The sequence below is a fragment of the Acomys minous genome (assembly GCF_964271855.1).
Source record: "Acomys minous genome assembly, chromosome: 5".
Classification (NCBI taxonomy): Eukaryota; Metazoa; Chordata; class Mammalia; order Rodentia; family Muridae; genus Acomys; species Acomys minous.
The window spans coordinates 22876822-22896192 of record NC_140494.1 but is presented as its reverse complement, the minus strand read 5'-3'; the positions used below and the strand labels follow the sequence as shown (position 1 = coordinate 22896192).

The 19371-nt window shown below is 44.3% G+C and overlaps 1 protein-coding gene across 23 annotated transcripts in view; it reads right to left on the bottom strand.

Annotated features, from left to right (window-relative positions):
- KIAA1217 overlaps positions 1-19371 on the bottom strand; it is a 797280-nt gene that overhangs the window by 84290 nt on the left and 693619 nt on the right. For all 23 annotated transcript variants that reach the window (XM_084782818.1, XM_084782806.1, XM_084782795.1 and 20 more), the window contains 2 exons: positions 9840-10038; positions 5899-5992 (listed from right to left, as the gene is read on the bottom strand). In XM_084782818.1, coding sequence (XP_084638944.1) covers positions 5899-5992; positions 9840-10038 — 293 coding nt within the window. The remainder of the gene's footprint in view (positions 1-5898; positions 5993-9839; positions 10039-19371) is intronic.

The window sequence follows — 19371 nt, the reverse complement described above, 5'->3', positions numbered from 1 at the left end:
CCACCCTGCCAGATGCCACCACGGCTTTCAGGGAGATACAGAGGCGAACATATTATGGTCTGTGCCTTTAAAAGACATACTGTCTTCGGGATACGGTGACTGGGACCTAAAGTGTTGGGACAAGACAAGCATGCGGGCGCTTGCTCCTCAAAGAGAAGACAGGCTCAGACAGCATTCCAAAGCTTGTGCAGCAAGCAGCCTGTCATTTAGGCTCTAGAGGTAGTTTTTAATTCTAATTACTTTTTAGACATTTTACTATGGAGACTTTAAAACAAAAAAAGGCAGAAAAGAATGTAAGAAACCCCTATTACCATTTTATGTTTTTCAATGTTGCTTCCTTCTACTGCTTTTCTTTTCTTTTCTTTCTTTCTTTCTTTCTTTCTTTCTTTTTTTTTTAATTGCATTGCTGGAGTGTTTTTAAAGAAAACTCGATTCACCATGTCACTTAACATGTAAACACTTTAGTGTGTTTTGTTTTTCTAAACCACCAACCTGTTATTCTAACCCATATAGTGGCCAGTTATCCCTTAATATCTTCTTCTGATTCCTAACACATGTTAAAACTTTCCAAAGAGCTTTAAAGATGGCTTTTACAGTTGGTCCTTTTCTTCTGGATCTGCTCACAGCCCCACAGCACAGCCTTAAAATCCACAATATGTTAAAGGAGAACACTTGGTCCATCTTGTGTTGAGGGTTGGATTTTGAGGAGTGTTGTTGACCCCCCCCCCCCATTCTGTTGGCGAGGACACCCAGACAGCATGGTGCAGGTGAATGATGAAGGCATGTCTATTCAGCAGCATGGCAAAAAAACAAGAAAAGAAAATGGCCACGTGAGGAAGATGCTAAGCATGTGAGTGGCCTCACTTTATGATAACCACGGCTACTATAACTGATACAGTTAACACTTTTTTTTTTTTTTTTTTTGCATTGGCTCCTTCAGGACCCAGTCACTTCACTAGACCCCTAATAATTCACCTCTCACTACTGTGACATTTCTGGCCACATTTCTAACATCTGAGCCTTTGGGGAGCACACTCAAAGGGTAGCAGGCAGACATATATGGAGACACTGGGCACTCCAGACACCAGGAAGAGTAAGCAATTGGCATGGGGAGAGCTGAGAAGCTGTGCACTGGTGAGCACTGCAGTTAAGGCAACAGAAGTGAGTGCTGCACCTTGACTGGGAAGCCAGCCCCCTGCATGCAATAGCAACCGCTTCCTCTAGCTGGACAATTGCATGATGCAAACGCGCATTCACCAGCCATGTCTATGTGGACTCACACTAATGTCCAACTCAACGTTTTGTCTTGAAGATGAAATGAAATAGTACTTGAAAGTGCCTAATAAAAACCCACAAACTGGCACTTACAGGAATATTAATACAGGCGATGGCCAAAGGGTTGTCTGTGAGCGACATGGGGAAGGGCTGGTGCGTGGCTGAATGTTTAGAAAGACAGTTCTCAGGGAGAAGAACCACAAAGCCAGAAGCAGGCGTCTGATCCCTTGACTGCGGAGTTACACAGGGTTGTAATCTACCAGTCATGTGTGCTGGGAACTGAACTGGGGTCCTCTGTGAGAGCAGAACTTGCTCCAAACCACTGACTTATCTCTCCAGCCACAACCTCAATGTTTCCAAGTCTTTCCTGCTCCCTTTCCTGAATGTGCAGTGTGCACAAACGCTGGCACTCCCCACTTCAAGGAGGGAGAATCAAGAAGGTTTTTCTCCCGTTATTATATACCAGAAATACTGCAAGAAAATCAACGTGACAATAACGGCTGAGAGGTTACACACCTGGGCTTGGAATTTCAGAGAGTGGATCTGGGAATACAGTTCAAGGCTCATTCACTGGGATTACCGTGTTTGAGCAGTTAAAACAGCGACAAGATAAAGATCACAAATTCAAGGTCAAACTAAGAGAAGAGACAATCCAAAAACACAAACAAAAACCTAAGAAGCTTAGAGAGCATAAAGCTCGTCCGAACACATGAAGGCCACTGGAGAGTAATGGAAAGGACTACCGAATAAGGCAAGCTAGGTTTGAATGCAGGCAAAGAGGTCAGCCATGGTGTGGAATGGAAGCCATTGGTTTCTAAGGAGACCATTCCTCAGCATCAAACAGAAAGCTCAAATGGAAAACAACTGGGAAGCGGCAACCGGCTTAGGTATTGGTAGCTAATTTAAGATGCAGGGTTAATTCTGGGGAGTGCGTCCTCAATGCAAATCTAGCAGTCGGCTGCCTTCGAGTAAAAAAATTAAAGACACATGAGTAAGAGCTACAGTAGGCTGAGAGCGTTGCCCCATGACAGCAGAGACTCGTGGAAAATAATATCAATGCACACAAGAACTAGAGGGGCCCCACATGATAAGACAGCCACCCACTAGGTTTAGTGAGCAGGAAGCTAGGGATCTTCTCAGAGACGCACAAAACAGAACGGATGGCCTTTGAGGTCTACCTAATTTGTGAAAAAGCACACATAATTTATTCAGAAGGGCCTACTCCATATGGTGGGGCCAGTGCCCCAAACCTACCTGCTGTAAGGAACAAAAGCCACGTGACTAAATTAGATCGGGGCGCTTTCCACCCATGTGGAAAGAATCAGCGGGCCCGGGAGTCCAGTTAGGTATGTATGGTTCTAGCCAAGAAGAACAAGCCTCGTTAGACCGAGAGGCCTCAGCAGTGCTCAGCTAGATGGTAAGTGAAAAACTAGATGCCTGCTTCCCCACCAACATAAATTCCATGCACACTCAGAGGCCCATAACCTCAGAGTTAATGCTTTGGTCTGACTTGCTTCCTGGGCAACACCAGCCTATCATAAAACCGCCCTGGGAGGACTGCCTGTAAACTGCAGACCCACAGCCTTACATTTCTTCTGACTCAAAGGCAAGGTATTAAAGCCCTTGTTTAAGGAAAATCTCAGAGGTCACTGCAGAATCCAGGCATCGCTGCTACAGCGCCTCCGTTTCTTGCAATCCAGGCCTTTTTCATCTTCGAGCTTGTTGGTGAGCAGTGGGCAGCCTGCAGGGCTGGCCCAGGCTGTGTCTGGGGGCTGGTGAGTGCAGTCTGGTGACATCAGGGGAGCTGCTGGGATAACGCATGTGAACGGTTATCACGAGATTCTCCCATGGCCACAGTCACACTGCCAACACCCCGGAGGATGCAGCGTGCCTTGGCCTACCACGCGGCTTCGTTTAGTCTATGATAACAACTGACACTTGCTCGCTCTCTTTCTTTCTGCTCTTCACCACACGCAGTGAAGTCTCACAGCTGGACTACAGGCAGTGCGGAGCCAAACCTCCAGCCCTTTCTCAGCACAGCAGCCATAGTCATCAGGAGAGAAGAAAGATCAACCAACTCCCAGAGCCCAAAGACAAGGCTCTGAAAAGTGTCCGCATCTTTAAAGAATCTGGGAATATGGTCTAAGTTATAAACCTCAGACAAGATGTTTCTGAAAGAGCCTTTTGAATCTCTCATTCCCGAGTAATCTTTGCTAAAATACAAGGCCATTTCTGCTAACTACATTGTGAACACTTGTCGCTCATCTGAGGGAATGACAACCGCCTCCCCCCCCTTTCTCTCTCTCTCTCTCTCTCTCTCTCTCTCTCTCTCTCTCTCTCTCTCTCTCTCTCTCACACACACACACACACACACACACGGTATCTGAGGTAGGTTGTGACCAAGCCAGGAAGGAGTCACTTATGTTTTATCCACAAGCAAAAGCTGAAGGTCTTTGCTGGATTCCTGAGCAAAGCTTCCGCATATTAATAGGGGGCTAGGCATATGGTTAACATTTCATGTTCCTGGTCCCCACCACAGGTCCTGTGTAGGCACCACATCTGCTTAAGAGTTAAAACAGGTGTCCTCCTCAGGCAGACACAGGGCTCCCAGAAACGACGGTGCGGTGCCTGTCTAGGGAAGGGCACTGTGTAACAGAAACAACTCTTGAGAATGTCAGAACTGTGAGGGGGAAGGGAGGCTGGCACAGCAAAAATAAAGATATTCAAGTGCCAAAGACGTATGTATGTGCCTCAGAAAGAGCACAGCAGGCTTGAATAAGGGAGGGTCTCATTATGTCCACCTAAGCTCCGTTAACAGCATGGCCCATGGTCGTCATATGGCTCTGGCTTGCATTTAAAGTGTAGCCGCCTAAGAACAAATCCCAAAAGTCTAGATTTTTCTGAGGTAGCGCTGCAGCTTTTTTGGTTCTAAGCATACACTAATTTTTACATTGTTTGGGGGGAGGGGGGCAGCTGGAGGACATAGTGGGCCTTTCCCTCCAAAATGGTGGGTGCTGGTCCTACTGTACTTTCACTCACATTACAATTCAGACTTTTGTGGAAATCCTTCCAGAGCCCTCAGTGGAATCTTCTGACCCCTTTCTTGGTTTTAAAGTCGCATACCCCACATGGAAGGTAGGGCTGTGGTCCTCTATAGGGTCTGCACCCCAATGCCCCACACATGTGATTTAGGTTACAAGGAACGGGGCATTAAGGCTGCTGTCCAGCTTACATGAAAATAGGATTTTGGCAGACTGTTAGATAGGCTCACATTAATTTCAAGTGTCTTTAAAAGTGGACAATAGAAGACTGGAGATTTGCCAATGGAAGCAGGGCCAGAGGGATATCATATTCCTGGGATTGAAGATAGGGTTACAAATCAATATGAGTGACTTCCCGAAAATAGGACATGCGTGCGTGTGTGTCACATACACACACACACACACACACACACACACACACACACACACACACACACACATCTTTAAAAAAGAATTCAGCTAGACTGGTCAGCCTTACTTAGACCTCTAAGACTCATGCCCTCTCCAGACTCTGACATATATGGCTGTGAATATGTGTTGCTTTAGTACACTAAGTTTGACATCACTTGTTACAGCAGCAAGAAGAAACTCATGCACAAAGCAGGGAAGCAGCGAGCAACTCACTCCCTCAAAGTCCAATAGGAAATGGTGCCTAGATTTCATTGATGATAAAGAATATTTTCTAAGTTGAACTCCAGTGTCTTGTAGGTATGTTTGTATACACATTTGTGCATGTTGGGGAAGGGATGTACTTTGAAAAATTAAATTTTTTGTTCCTCACCTTTATTTTAGCTAGACACATCCCTTTGCAGCAGACTTGCACTAATGCCATCTTCAGACTCATAGTTTGCCTGTATTTTTTTTTCCCAAACATCCCTACTCATTATAAATATTTGGGTAATCTCCTGAAAGGACCTAAATCTAGAGAGCTCAGCTTCCCAATCATGTAGGTATTTGCAATCTGCCCTCGACATGGTTCAGAGAAGAATTGGTAATATTTACTAAGAGCAAGTGGCCCCCGAATTAGCAAGAGAGCAACCAGATAAGGATATTAGTTCCCCTCAGAACAAGAATTGCTTTTCCATTCAGCTCATGCACTTTTTTTTTTTTTTGGTTTGTCTTGTTTTTACTGAGGAGGAAATATTGTGACAGATTTTCTAGGAGAGCTAATACACTGCAGAACAAGCATACCCATATGGAAGGCTTTCAAGATATCTTTGATTGTTGGGGAGTGATGGTTTATTTCAACCCTGTGCTTAGGGTTGTGGATACAGAACAGCCCAGTGAAAGCACACTTGCTAGCCTTTGGGGGACCCTGCACTCCATCCTAAGGACCACTAAAACAAGCAAGTAAAAGGAATGAAAATAAAAGTTAAGATCCATGCTTAGAGAATGAAGGCAGAGCCCGCCCCGTTCTGATCCCTTTGCTCCAAACGACCAGGCATCTTACTGTTTTACCAATAAGCAAACAACGAGTCACCAGACGAGACGGGCAGCATGAACCGGGGAACCGTGGTAGCCGGGTGTGGGAAGGGATGGGGGGAGCTGGGAGGACAGGCAGAACTGGAGCAGCAGTACTCACCCTCAGGTCTCCGTTCACGGCTTTCGCCACGTGGTTAAATGCATGTGAAGGGTCCTTGTTGTACACTTTGAGAAGGGATCTGTCTTGGATATTCCTGGAATCAAAAACATCCATCACTATGGCAGACGAAAGGAGCCTGACTCTGGCCATTTCCTCTCCCTGTCCTTAACCATCAGGCAAAAGAACACAGGCAGACACGCTGGCGATAGTCTACCACGAACTAGACAAAAAGCCCTTTCATCATACCACGGGCAAAGATAAATAAGGAAAAGAAGAAGAAAAATGACGCTGGCTTTTCTTCCCTCTTCTTGTTCCTAAGGAACAAGTTATTCCTGCAGTATTTACGGCCACCCATAACTATCAGGTAACAAGAAGCCGCTTTCAAGCTGCACAGTGTGGAAAGCTAACATTCAAAAGCAGCAGAACTCCAGCACTTACAATGCCTTCAAGAGACTTGGTTAATATTTAAGTATTTAATTGTTTACTTTGCCTAAACACCTGGTTTCCTCCTTATCTAATGAATGTACACATAAAAAATGATTTTTTTCCCCTTTCAAACATGCTCAGCAAGGGAAACAAAATGTGTACAGAACGTAGGGGAAAAAAAAATCAAAGAGATCAAACCCAGTGTATTTAACAATGCGTTCTTCACCTCCCACAGTGCATTTTTAAAAATACTTTTCTCCATACAAATTGAAGCACAGAGAGTCTTCTCTGCTCTTAATCCCAATTGTTAGGGGCAAGAAATCAGACTGCAGAAGAGGGCAGGGGTCCCACATCCTGCTCAAGCCTACTTTCAATTCACACGAGAGTGGCCTGTCTAGGCAACCCTTCTCTCGCCTTAGGCTGCTCTGTACACACAGGTCACCTGCAGCACCCCCCCCCCCCCAGCCCTTCTACACCGGGGTTCCATCCAGTGCTGGCTGGATCTGAGGGTGGGGGTGGGGGTGGGGGCAGACAGACAATTGCTTTCTTGTAGGTGTACTTGCACCGAGTGGGCCGACACACCCACTGGGATCCTTGGGTTATGTTTGCGCTTTAAAGTGAAGTGGAAGGTTCTTTGGACAAGCCTTGGTTCTAACTATCCGCCAGTCATTGCTTTGAAGCACCAACGAGTCCTGGCTTGCGTGGCTGCTTCATATTTCAAGTAGCTCATTAGAAGTCAGCTTCGGGGAGCAAGCAGCCCTTTTACCAAGGGGGAACAGATACAGATGAGGCAGGGAGAGAGCCAGCAGGATGTAGGCAGTGGCTCAGGAAAGGAACCCAGCCTCTGGCTAGCAGACATCACGTGTTGACATGTGACAAAGCGGGGACTCTCACTCGCCATGAGGAAGGCTTACTGTGGCTGTAAACGTATTTAAAATAGACTAGCTTGGCTTGTGATTAACTTAGAAACATGTTCATCCTGAGGTGAGGCCACAGTAAAAGGCCACACTGCATTGGTGGTGACATTTACCATCCTGCATCCTGACCTGAACTCTTTCTGGTGCCTCCCTAAGGGAAAAATATGAAGCCAGTCAAATGGCTAGCAAATAGATCTGACATCTAGAACACAGAAAGATTAAAAAAAAAAAAAAAAAAAAAAAAGGAAGCTCATGACTTCAGAAGAGCAAAGCCATCGTCTTTAGTTAACACCTACCTGATAATTCTTTTTTTTAAATTTATCACATAATATTTATGGTAAGAAAAATTTCTCCCACTAAACTTAAATATAATTGAAACATCTTATGTATAAAAGCTAAAAATCAAATGGTACTCTGGGGAGCATGTATAGGATCATTTTGGGTAAACGTTATATCTTGGACACTTTTAGGCTCATTTTTCACATTTAAATTAAAGAAATTGAAAAGCAAACTAAGAAGACAAAATGGTAGGCTAAGGGCCAAGAAGTTACCATTATTGCAATAAAATAACAAATGACACAGAAATATATTTGAGAATTATTAGGGTGTGTGTGTGTGTGTGTGTGTGTGTGTGTGTGTGTGTGTGTGTGTGTGTGTCTGTATGGGGTGCTATAGACTAAAACCCAGGCCTTAATCCTGGCAGGCAAATGCTTTTTTCTTGAGCAATACCCTCAAATCATCAGTGTTTAAAAGCATCTCTTTCAATAAGCATTGCTTATATAGTTGTTTTATCAGCTGGACTTCCCTAGAGGAAGACCATGACCAAAGAATGCAAAACCAGGCCCAAGGAGCCTGGAAAGGCTCTGGAAAACTGTACATCAGGGCAGTATGTGGTTTATATAGGCTGAAAGTGAGTGAACCCCAGTTGCTTCCAGTTGCCCCCTGATGGCCTGTAAGTGGTTTTCTTTACTTTCACACTTAACCACTATTGATGCTCCTCAATGCCTCCACCCGTAAATGCAGAAACACAAGTTGATTGCCTTGAAGTGGTCTGTCCATGTAAAAATACCACATGGCTTTATATTATTAGAAGTATATGTTTCAGGGCTGGAGAGATGGCTCAGAGGTTAAGAGGACTGGCTGCTCTTCTAGAGGTGCTGAGTTCAATTCCCAGCAACCATATAGTGGCTCACAACCATCTATAATGAGATCTGTTGCCCTCTACTGGTGTGCTGGCACACATGCAAGCAGAATACTGTATAAATAATTTTTTAAAAAGCATGTTTCAAACAGGATGTGATTATCTCAGGTTTAAGTTCCTGTTCTGTAATTTTTTTTAAAAAAATGACAGCTTGATAAATAATTTATCTAAAAAAAATAAGTATGACTTTTCAGTTATCATAAATATTTAAACCTGTTTTCCAAAAGCAGGAAGTTGCACAACAGATGCAGCACCTTTATAGCTTGGGGCAGGTGTCAAATTCTGAAAGCCCTAAATTACTCATACACCCTGGCACGTCTTGGTACGTCATCCAGGGTTCACTGTTAGATATGGATCAGCTTGCATTAGTGTTCTGCAGGCATAATTTTACAAAGTGCTACTCATTACTTCCATAATGACAAAACAGGGGAACCGGCTATCCCCAGCGTAGGGACCAGAAAGCCTGAGTCCTGCCCCTCCTGATTTGGGCTGAGCGTATAAACAACCAGGATTGGCGTATTGGTGTGCATGTGTGTGTGGCTTTTAACTGGCTGTGTGCTCTTGAATTAAAACCCTTACCTTTGATACACCCGAGTTCTTGGTCCCATAAGATTAAAGGGCTATATTAGACATTATATAAACGTTTGACTTCTGAAATATTTAGGGGTTATACTAGCAACTGCTTGTTTGTATGGATTGAAATTCTTCTTGCCTGGTTATTTAGCTGGGACAGATCAGAAGGGCCCCTTTGTTCTATAGACAACACCACTGCAGTTAACGGCATGGCTTGTGTCTGCTTGCTGCTAGCATTCCCGTGAACGTATCCAACCAGGCTTCCTGGAGAAAGCCTAGGTGGCAAGAGGCATCCTTGAGTAAAGGATGGCTCTTTTAGGAATGGCACATGAGTGAGGCTGCTCCTGTGGCCACCGAGTCTACTATTTCACTGCGACCGTGTGAGGTGTAGGTGGACACCCAGTAGGATAGTGACCTGAAACACCGACAGGTTCTGTCATGGGAGAGAGGGTGCTGTATGAGGGATTTTGACATATTCAGTCTTAAGTCTGTCCTTAGCTCTTGGCACTTCTCTGGGCTTTACGTTCCTTGACTTTGAGATGGAATGCAGTACTGGATCATGTGTGTCCTTTTCATCTATGATACAGGCAGAGCTAGTAACACGTTCAAAGGCTGTCCTAAGAAGTCTGTTCTTATCTTTGTATTTAACTAGAGGGTGGATTCCCACCTGGGTGCAGCAGTCCTGCCAAACGTGATGACTGGGCTTTCTCTACCAGGATAAGGAGGAATTCGGGCTGAGCACAAGTGCTAGACATCCAAGATGGTGGCCAACAGCCCTCAAAACAAAATAGGTGGCGACAAACACACTCCAGGAAACTACTTACCTCACATCATTTAGCTCGTAATAGACATTTCTGCTCTCGTCTTTGATGTAGATGGCAACACTGGGCGACTCCAGCATTTTCATGGTGAGCTGCTGAGGAAAGGCACTTACGAAGAGGGCGCGGATGGTGTCCGCGCTTGTGATTTCATTCGGCATCCGCAGCTGTTTGGTTTCATCTCCATACTGGAGGTAGAGGACACCTGTGTGCAAAGGGATACACGGTTATCAACTGATGGATCAAGCGCCGTGGGCTGCGGAGCATAAGCTAAGCCACTTCTGTCGGACCGCAGTTATAGATGTTCAGGACAAACTTGAGAAGCAAGTCATGGGGGATGCTCACTGGGCGCCTCCACAGAAGGCACATCATGTAAGCACCTAGCTTTCTTCCTTGGGGTCCAGGCGGGCAGGTGTGAAACAGGCCATTTCCCTGCTCTTTTAGAATCAACAGGACAAAGAGCTAACCTTGTCACCTATAGCAAAAGAAGGTATATTTAGGAGTCTGACCCTGCAGAGTTCTTTTTAGCATGCATTTCATTAACTGGGGCCTAATCATAATAGCAATGCGTAAGACCCAGAGCTTGACTTAGCAGTCTATTCAGAAACACTTGAAGTAGAAATGGTAGTGTCTGTGGTTTCAGTACAGCTATTGAATGTTTATATCATATTAACAGCCCCCCACCCCCAGACCAAGAGCCTGGCACCTGGAAATACCACATAAAAATGGGACAAGTTGGTAACCACACAGACAGACACTGAATGTCACAGTTCCAAGAGGGCATATCCTATGTCTTGTCCTGGCCCATTAGCCAACGTGGTGCAAGATGAAGACCTGACTGGGTTTGTCTTTCTGATGCAAAAGGTTTGAGGATGTCCCCTCACAGAACCCAAACTTGAGGACTTCAACCCAAGGCCAGAAAGAGGTCTCGTGTGGAAGAACAGGTGTTGGAGGGATGCTTTTGTGCACCGTGTAAAAGATTATCCATGCATACTCAAATGCTGATCTCTATGCGTGTGCAGATCTAACTCAGGCTGGACTTTGGCGGTCATTTTTTAGGAAGTGTCTCCTGTCTTAATGTTTTGTAAGCATTTTTCTCCATCACCTTCTGATTGGTCAACTAAAGAGCTGAGCAGCCTATAATAGGGCAGGAGAGTTAAAGGAGGGCTTTTAATCCCAGTGAGAGACTCTCAGGTGGGAACCAGTGGTGGCAATTGCCACCGAGAGAGGAATGAAGCAGGAAGTGCCAGGCTGAGACTTAGATGACCAGTAATGGGCCACGGAGCTGGGAAGTAGGCCAGGCAGAATTGTCAGGTTAGAATAGCTATCTGTCCAGCTACACTGCCTGAAGCTTTTAGTAAATATAAAGGTCCCTGTGTCATTAATCAGAGCGAGGGCGCACGTTGAAAAAACCTTCCATATTAGGACGGGAACCCTGTCTGACTGCTCCGGCAATGCACCCTTGTGCAGCTGGGGACACTGGATGACCATCTTGGTTGTGGACTCCCCAGCCAAGTGACAGAAAGGACATGTCCTCACCAAGCACTGCTACAATTGCAGAGTCCTAAACCAGTAAATGACAGTAGGTTGTAGTCTCAAGCTACCATTCCTGCTACTGTGGTCTGAATATCAAGTGTCCACACAGGGCTCATATGTTTGACGCTTGCTGCCCAGCTGGTGGCACTTATTTGGTTAAGTCATGAAACCTTTAGGAAGGGGGGCCTTGCTGGAAGAAGTGCATCATTAGGGGCAGGATCCGAGGTTTTATAGCCTGGCCCCATTTGCTTCTCCCATCTTTGTTTTGTGTGGATGGAATGTGATCGCCCCCGTGTCATACTCTTGCTAGACCACCTTCCTTGTCTGCTGCCATGTTTTCTCTCACCATGCTGGACTCCAACCCCTGGAACTGTAAGACAAAATAAACCCTTTCTCTCCTAGTTTTGTTTTTTGTTTTGGGTGGGGATATTTTATCCTATCAACAGAAAAGAAACAAACACATTTGCCTTCATCTGCTATTTGGACACGGGTAACTGAAACACTAAATCAAAGCTGTCGAGATGTCATCTTGATCCTAGTGGCTGTGTATTTGTGAGAGGCTATTGAGGAGTAGACTGCCACCGCCTGGGTGATAGTGGGAAGAGACTGAAAAGGGAACAGGTGGCTTTCAGTTAAATATGGCATCTCACACAACAAACATGCCCGCTAGAAACTCCACTGAAATGGTAAAAAAAAAAAAAAAAAGTAAGAAAAAGCACACAAAGATTAACAGAAGGAAAAAAAAAAAGAAGGAAGAAGAAAAGGTACAGAAGAGAGAAAGCTAACACTGACAACGCCAAGGGAAGAACTCATTATGAAGTGAGTAGGCCCAGAGACCCGTGAGTGCCAGCCTCCTTTAGAAGATGGGTGTACAGAGCTTGAAAGATGAGGCTTGACTCAACTTCACTGTCCACCATGGGGAAGATGTGTCATCTATCTTTCCCCTCCCTCACCATGCAGCGAAGGAACTCCTCACTGTGTTCATTTTGCAAGACAGAGGAACTTAGCTGAAGATTGGCTTCTGGCTGGTCGGGCTTATAGGACAACACTAGGGGCATGCTGCTGTCCTGTAGGGACCGGGGCCCTTCCTTAGAAAGATGAATGGCCACTTTTTTCTAGACAGGGATTCTCTGTGTAGCCTTGGCTGTCCTGGACTCACTTTGTAGACCAGGCTGGCCTTGAATTCACAGAGATCCATGTGCCTCTGTCTCTGCAGATGTTGGGATTACAGGCGTGCGCCACTACTATGCCCAGCTGCATGTGAGATTTTTATCGGCATCTACCTTTTTAGAAAAAAAGGTTATGTAAAAAGAACAGGAAAAGTAAAGACTGTTATGCATATATATATGTATATATGTGTGTGTGTGTGTGTGTGTGTGTGTGTGTGTGTGTGTGTGTGTGTATAATGATTGTCTTTTCCCTCCCTGAGACTGCAGAGTGAAAGGATACATGAAATGCCTAACGTACTCAAGCTCTTCATTGATACATGGAAGATAACAGGCTGAAGGTTCCGAGATCTGGGGAGAAGCCAGAGAGGAAAACCCAGGCATCAGAAAGATGTTATCTTTCTCCATATCAACCGGGAGCCAAAGGACAATAGAACAGCACTTAAGAAAATCCAGCATGGGGGCTGGAGAGATTGGCTCAGAGGTTAAAGGCACTGACTGCTCTTCCAGAGGACCAGGGTTCAAATCCCAGCAACCATGCGGCAGCTGACAACTTCCTGTAACTCCGAGATCTGACATTCTCATATAGGCATATGTACACGCAAAACACCGATGCACATAAAGGTAAAAAAAAAAAAAAAAAACTTAAAAAGCAAGAAAAACATTGAGAATATAAAATGAAGAAAATCCGGCAGAATGTGCTTCCCATCAAAGTGTCTATCCTTCCATGCCATCAGCTAGGTGTCAACTAGACCCTCATCTTGTCAGTGAGGGTCCCTAGACACCTCATCTAGACCTTCAACACCCATTTTTGCATATTATTTTGTATCCCATCCTCATTTTCTTTCTGTTCCTTAACTTCTCTCTCCAGGTGCTACAAATTCCTATCTTAATTCTTGACCTCAGCTGGTGTGGCTACCAGCTGGGTACACACATGGCCAGTTACAGAACGCGACAGTCCAGAGAGGATAGGATTGATGTCTTTGCAAACAGAGAGGAGTGGTGTTCTCACACTTGGTTCTGGAAAGGTGTTTACTCTTGGCCCTTTAGCTAGAGGAAGACTCAAGAGAACAGAGATTTTATAAAATAGTTATTAATTTTATATTCTTAGGTATACACATGTGGGCATGGATGGGTTTATGTGCACAGTGTGCATGCAGGAGCCCATAGAGGTCTAAAGAAGGTGGTGGCAGATTATCTGGAAATGGAGATACCAGTGGCCATAAACAGCCATATGGGTGATGGGAACCAAACTTGGGTCCTCTGAAAAAGCAGCAAGCTCTCTTAACCACTGACCCCTCACACCAGCCCCAACAGCAGGAAGGGTTTTGTTGTTGTTGTTGTTGTTATTGTTATTCTTGTTTTGTTTTTGGTCATCGTTCTTCATAATTATCTAAGTGCTTATTATTTGTCTTTTCTTTTCCCGCTTTTCATGTGGGTGGTATGTGCATGTGTGTGTATACGTAGGTGTGTGTGTGTGTGTGTGTGTGTGTGTGTGTGTGTGTTTATATGCATATGGAAGCCCAAGGCTGATAAGGGCAGTCATCCTTGATTTCTGTTCTATATTATTCACTGAGACAGGGACTCATAATCAAACCCACAGTGCACTAGTGTAATTAGTGTTGGTAGCCAGGTGGCTCTGGGCATTCCCTGTCTCTGCCTCTGGGACACATTCAACAGCTAAGCCACCTCCAACCTCTATAGCAAGTTCTTCATAAATACATACTGAGTGAATGAACACACGTCTATTAGTCATCTAAAGGGGACTTTGGGCCAGGGACCATCTGAGCTCTAGACTCTTTTTCTAGATGATGTACTTAGCCTCATGGCATCTCACTTGTAAATTAATGTAAACTTGTCTCGAGTCATCTTCGTGTGCCAGGCATGAGCAGTCCTGCTACTCCTCACTGCCTGTCCCATGCCAGCTCCTCATGGAAAGAGTTCTCCTAGGCACCTATGAGGTCACAAGTTCCTTTGAGTGCAGAGAGAAAAATCTCTCAAGCCTGTCTGATCACAGATTGTGAAATGTTTTGCTACAAATGAGAATTATGGTGACTGTCCCACGGGTTGGTTAGCTTAAACCATAAGAAAAGGCTACAACCATTTCTGAAGGCTGGGCCTGCAACAATTCCCAGGTGAGGCCTCTCTGGAACCACCTTGCAGCAGGTCAATAACATAGCCTTGCCACCCCAAAGGGCCTGGTTTTCATCTCCACATCTGCAGTCTGTATGTGTGTATGCTTGAAATAGAATTTAAAGACTCTGGAGTGGAAACAAATTGGGCCTAAACTCCAGTTACCTCAGGTCTGGCTGGTGCAGCTGCCAGCTGGGTACACATGTCCATTTAGAGAACGTGACAGTCCAGAGAGCACGGGAACACTGCCTTTGCAAACAGAGGGGAGTGGTGTTCTCACACTTGATTCCAGAAAGGTATGAAGTGATTCTTAAACTCAGAAGGAATTATCTTAATATATGACGGCATTTTATTGGCACAGTGATAAACTCAACCCACATGGCTTCAGTCGGTCAGTGCTAGCTGCTCCACATTCACGGAGATGCCTTTGGGCCATAACCTCACTTTGCATAAAGAAGAGAGCAGTTGAATTATGGGATATCTGCTGCCTGTCGGAATTGAGGCAGGGATTCCACCCCATCAGACATCATCCTTGTCAAATTATAAGGATTCCATCCTACCAGACAACATCCTTGTTCAGGCGTTACTGTGGCCCCATTTCATGGTATGGAAATATTAATAGATGCTCATGAGATCCAAGCAGCTTCCCTTGAAGTTACAGCAACTAGTTAAACTACAAATACAGCTCCATTCTGCGGCCCCTGTGGACCCTAGCCTTTGAAGTTGCTGCTTCTGAAATTCTACACTCAGTCTTGCCCATCCCTTCTCTGGTCATCAAGTGACCTGAGCTGGCTTTACATCTTTCGAATGACCAGGTGGCTTGCAGATCAAGGTGAAGCATACTGAGGGTAGTTAGAGAAGAAGATTCCATCTTTAGCCCAACTGATGGGAATGCAGGCATATAGAAGGAAATTCTACACTAACGGGTGGGCTGGGAGGCTAATGGGAACTAGGGGCCTCAGAAAGTCACACCAGGGTTCTGTAATGAACCTCAGAACATTGGGAGTCCTTTAAAAAAATCTAAAAAATTAAGATTGCTCCCACCTCGATGGCTTTGCAAACTAACTCATTGTGGATTTTATCTAAGAATCTTAGTTACAATAAAACAAAATACACCTGGCAGGTCATTTCTGTGCCATTATAGATGTATCTTTACTGTCTTCCGAAGGTGGGGTAGATTATATACTGTGGGGTTCCAGAATGTGGGGTAGATTATATATTGTAATAAAGTATCTGAGGATATTCACAATGTGACTGAAGTCATCCTGCCTTCCCAGGAGCTATGAGGATGCTTGACATACTGTCATGCACAGTCAATCCAATGAGCCACCAACTTAATTGGCTTTCTTGTCCATACTTTGCCAATGCTGCACACACACACACATACACACACACACACACACACACACACACACACACACACACACACACACACACTCTCCCTATCCCCCACCATATACACTTCATTTGAATAAGCTTCCTTCTCTATGTTCATCAGACTTGTTGCTCTGGTGATAAATACCTGAGAAAAAGAACTTAACATGAGGAAATTCTAATTTGGCTCATGATTTCTGAGGTTGCAGTTCATTGTAGCAAGGGAAGCCTGCCAGAGCCAAGCAGCTTACATCATGACAGTCAAGAAGCAGAGAGCATGTGTGACCACAGGCTTTCTCTTTCTTCCTCTTTTATTCCAACTAGCCTACATACAGAATAGGGCTTCCCACATTCACCAATCCTCTCTGAAAATACCCACCCAGACACAACTAGATACACGATTTACTAATCTCCCAGGCACTCTTTACCCTAAGGAAACTGACACTCAAGACAGCCACTTACAGTCCCCCTGGCCACACCCCCACTGAACTTCCTTGTGGGTTGAGGAATTAGCTTTCTTCAGAAACATGCTTATATTGTGTTTTATTGAAGTTGCAGGCATGGCCCTCACTTCTGCACTACAGTTGCTTGTATACAAGGCAGTTTCTCTCACCAGATGCTAATACACAATACAGTGTGAAGTACCTCGCAGACGCTCAAATGTATTTACTTTAAACGAATTCAATTCTCCCTTACAGTGGTTGTGTTCCTCTCTACGCGCTTGCCTCCTGGAATGACAACACATCCATCGTAGGGGGCATTCTCCTCAGGCGAGCGATGCAGCAATTCCCAAGGAGTGAAGTTTCCCAGCTCCTCCAAATGCGCCTTAAGATTGTGCAAGCCACAAATCACTATATGCATCACCAGGGGCACAGGCCAATGTCTTGAATACATGACGAGCTTTTGTAGTCATTCATGAAGGGAAAATGTGTTTTCAACTCATGAAAATTATTAAATGGAAAACAGGAAGAGCATTTTTAACGTCTACAAAATTAACAAACGGATTTATAATAAAATCAGGAGCACCGAGAAAAATTAAAAAGATATTCTCATACTTCTTCTGGACAGGCTCTTTGTAAATATATATTCAAAATTCCCCAAATATGCAGTTTCTGTTAATAATTTCAACTCTGCACATTTAGGCACAAAGGTGTTCTTACCAGGGAGCACAAATGATCAGATCAGTATAGATACGGGGGAATGTCCAACCACAGGGGTTGATTGGATAAATCAACTCGATAAATCAATCTACTCACTGGGACCCTGCTGTTTTACAAAATGTCTAACGGCATATGGTGTTGAACAAGAATTTATCTTTTGTTAAGTGACAGATAATAAAGCATAAAACAAAATGGAAAGGAACCAAAGTTATGAAAGTTAATTACTTTGATAGGGATTTTTTTTTTTTTTTTGAGACAGGACTTCTTTGTGAAGTCCTGGCTATCCTGGAACTAGCTCTGTAGACCAGGCTAGCCTCAAACTCCCAGGGATCCACCTGCCACTGTCTCCAAAGGTGGGGGCTACTACCACCCAGGGATGAAATTTAAATTTACATGAATTTGAGGGGCCTCTTTAAGAATAAGAGCATAAAGTTAGCTATGAAAATAAACATTCCATTGTGGGGCCTGATCCTTGGTTTACTTGTCTCTTGTTGCCTATTTGACTGCTATGTGCTAAAATGCTAAAAGTGCCGGAAGGGCCCGCCCGAACTCCGTTGTGCTTTTCTGCACACCCCTTATAAGACAGGATTTGGTTTAATCACCATTCATGGTCCCTTGCTCACATTCAAGAGACTAACACAGACTTGCCTAAGTGCAGATATTCCTTAAGCCAGAAGAGATCAGCCCAGGTTGCTGATTATATGAAACCTCTTAGTAGAGTTGGTAGGGTGTAAGTTGATGTCAGCGTGGAGGAGACAGTGGCATTTAATCCACATGAGACTGAATTATAGTTAGCATATCCGAATGTCCTTTAAGAAGTGCTATCATTAACCATTCACAGAAAAAAGTACTTAGATGTCGTAGAACCAGCTTCAGTCACTAGACAAGCCCCTACCACGTGCCAGCTCTCTCATACAACCTTGAGTACACAAAATAACGCAACCCCAATCACAGCCATAATCATACTAGATTTAGATAAAAGCTAAGAGAAATACAATACACTTATAACTTTAAAAAAAAAAAGGTTTAAGAATTTAGTTCATTCCACCAAAAATTTTCAAATGAGCTCAGTGTTCAATGATAAAATGTTAGAAGGCTCATCTTTTTTATTGGGTTATTTTGTGTGTGTGTGTGTGTGTGTGTGTGTGTGTGTGTGTGTGTGACTATTAGATTAGATGAGCTAACTTGTGCAGTTAGTGCAGGAAAAAGAAACAAAAGGCACATGGTGCTGAAAGGGGCACCAGAGGGATGCAAGGCGATGGAGAGACCTGAGGAGGACGAGGAAGGCGGCGCGTTACTGGAGCTCATGAGGACTCAGTGTGGACGAACGATGCTGGAACAGTTCAGAAACACACAGCAGCCCAGATGCTAGGAAAGCAAAGAAGACTGTTAAATAGAACAAGTCATGTTTAACAACACTGGCCGTTCTGACGGACACCGATAAGCAGGAGGCAGGAGGCCTTACTCCACCCTGTATCAGCTACTAAAACACTGTGGTCTTTGGCACGGAACAAATGAGATTATGGAAGGAAGGCAGCAGGGCCCAGGGAGGGAGAAGTTTTATGAAGGCCTGAAATATGATAGGAGTGGTTCTGAAACTCACGAGGAATGTCGATTCAATAAATAGACCCAGAAAAAAAAAATCGGTTTTCCATACGGTGAAAGTAAAATACATCCCCTTTCTTATGCCATAAACAGAATAAGTTCCTGTTAGACTAGAGATCTGTAAATGAGGAAAAACTATCAAACTTTTAAAGGCCAGTAACACAGGATGGAACATTGTAGTATACTGACGTAAGGGGCTTTAGGAAGAAAAATAAAACATAGAGGAAGATATTGCTTTAATATCCCGTATTAAAATTAGCATTTGATTCTACAGAAGATGCTGTAAATCAAGGAGACAAACCACACCCTAAAAGAAGATATTTATAAATCAACAAAAAATTTTTAGCAAAATAGAAAATGGGTAGTAATAGCCTTTTAAAATGAAAATAAATAAGCAAGTCAATGAAGAAGAAACTCCCCAGGCAAATCAACGCTAAAACGTTCACTATAATGGAATATATAATTTGAAATGAAAACACTGGCATACTATTTTATCCCCATCAGGGAGGGAAAGCCAGAGAATCTAATGGCCCCGTGGTGAGGGTACGAGAAAATGGCCAGTGA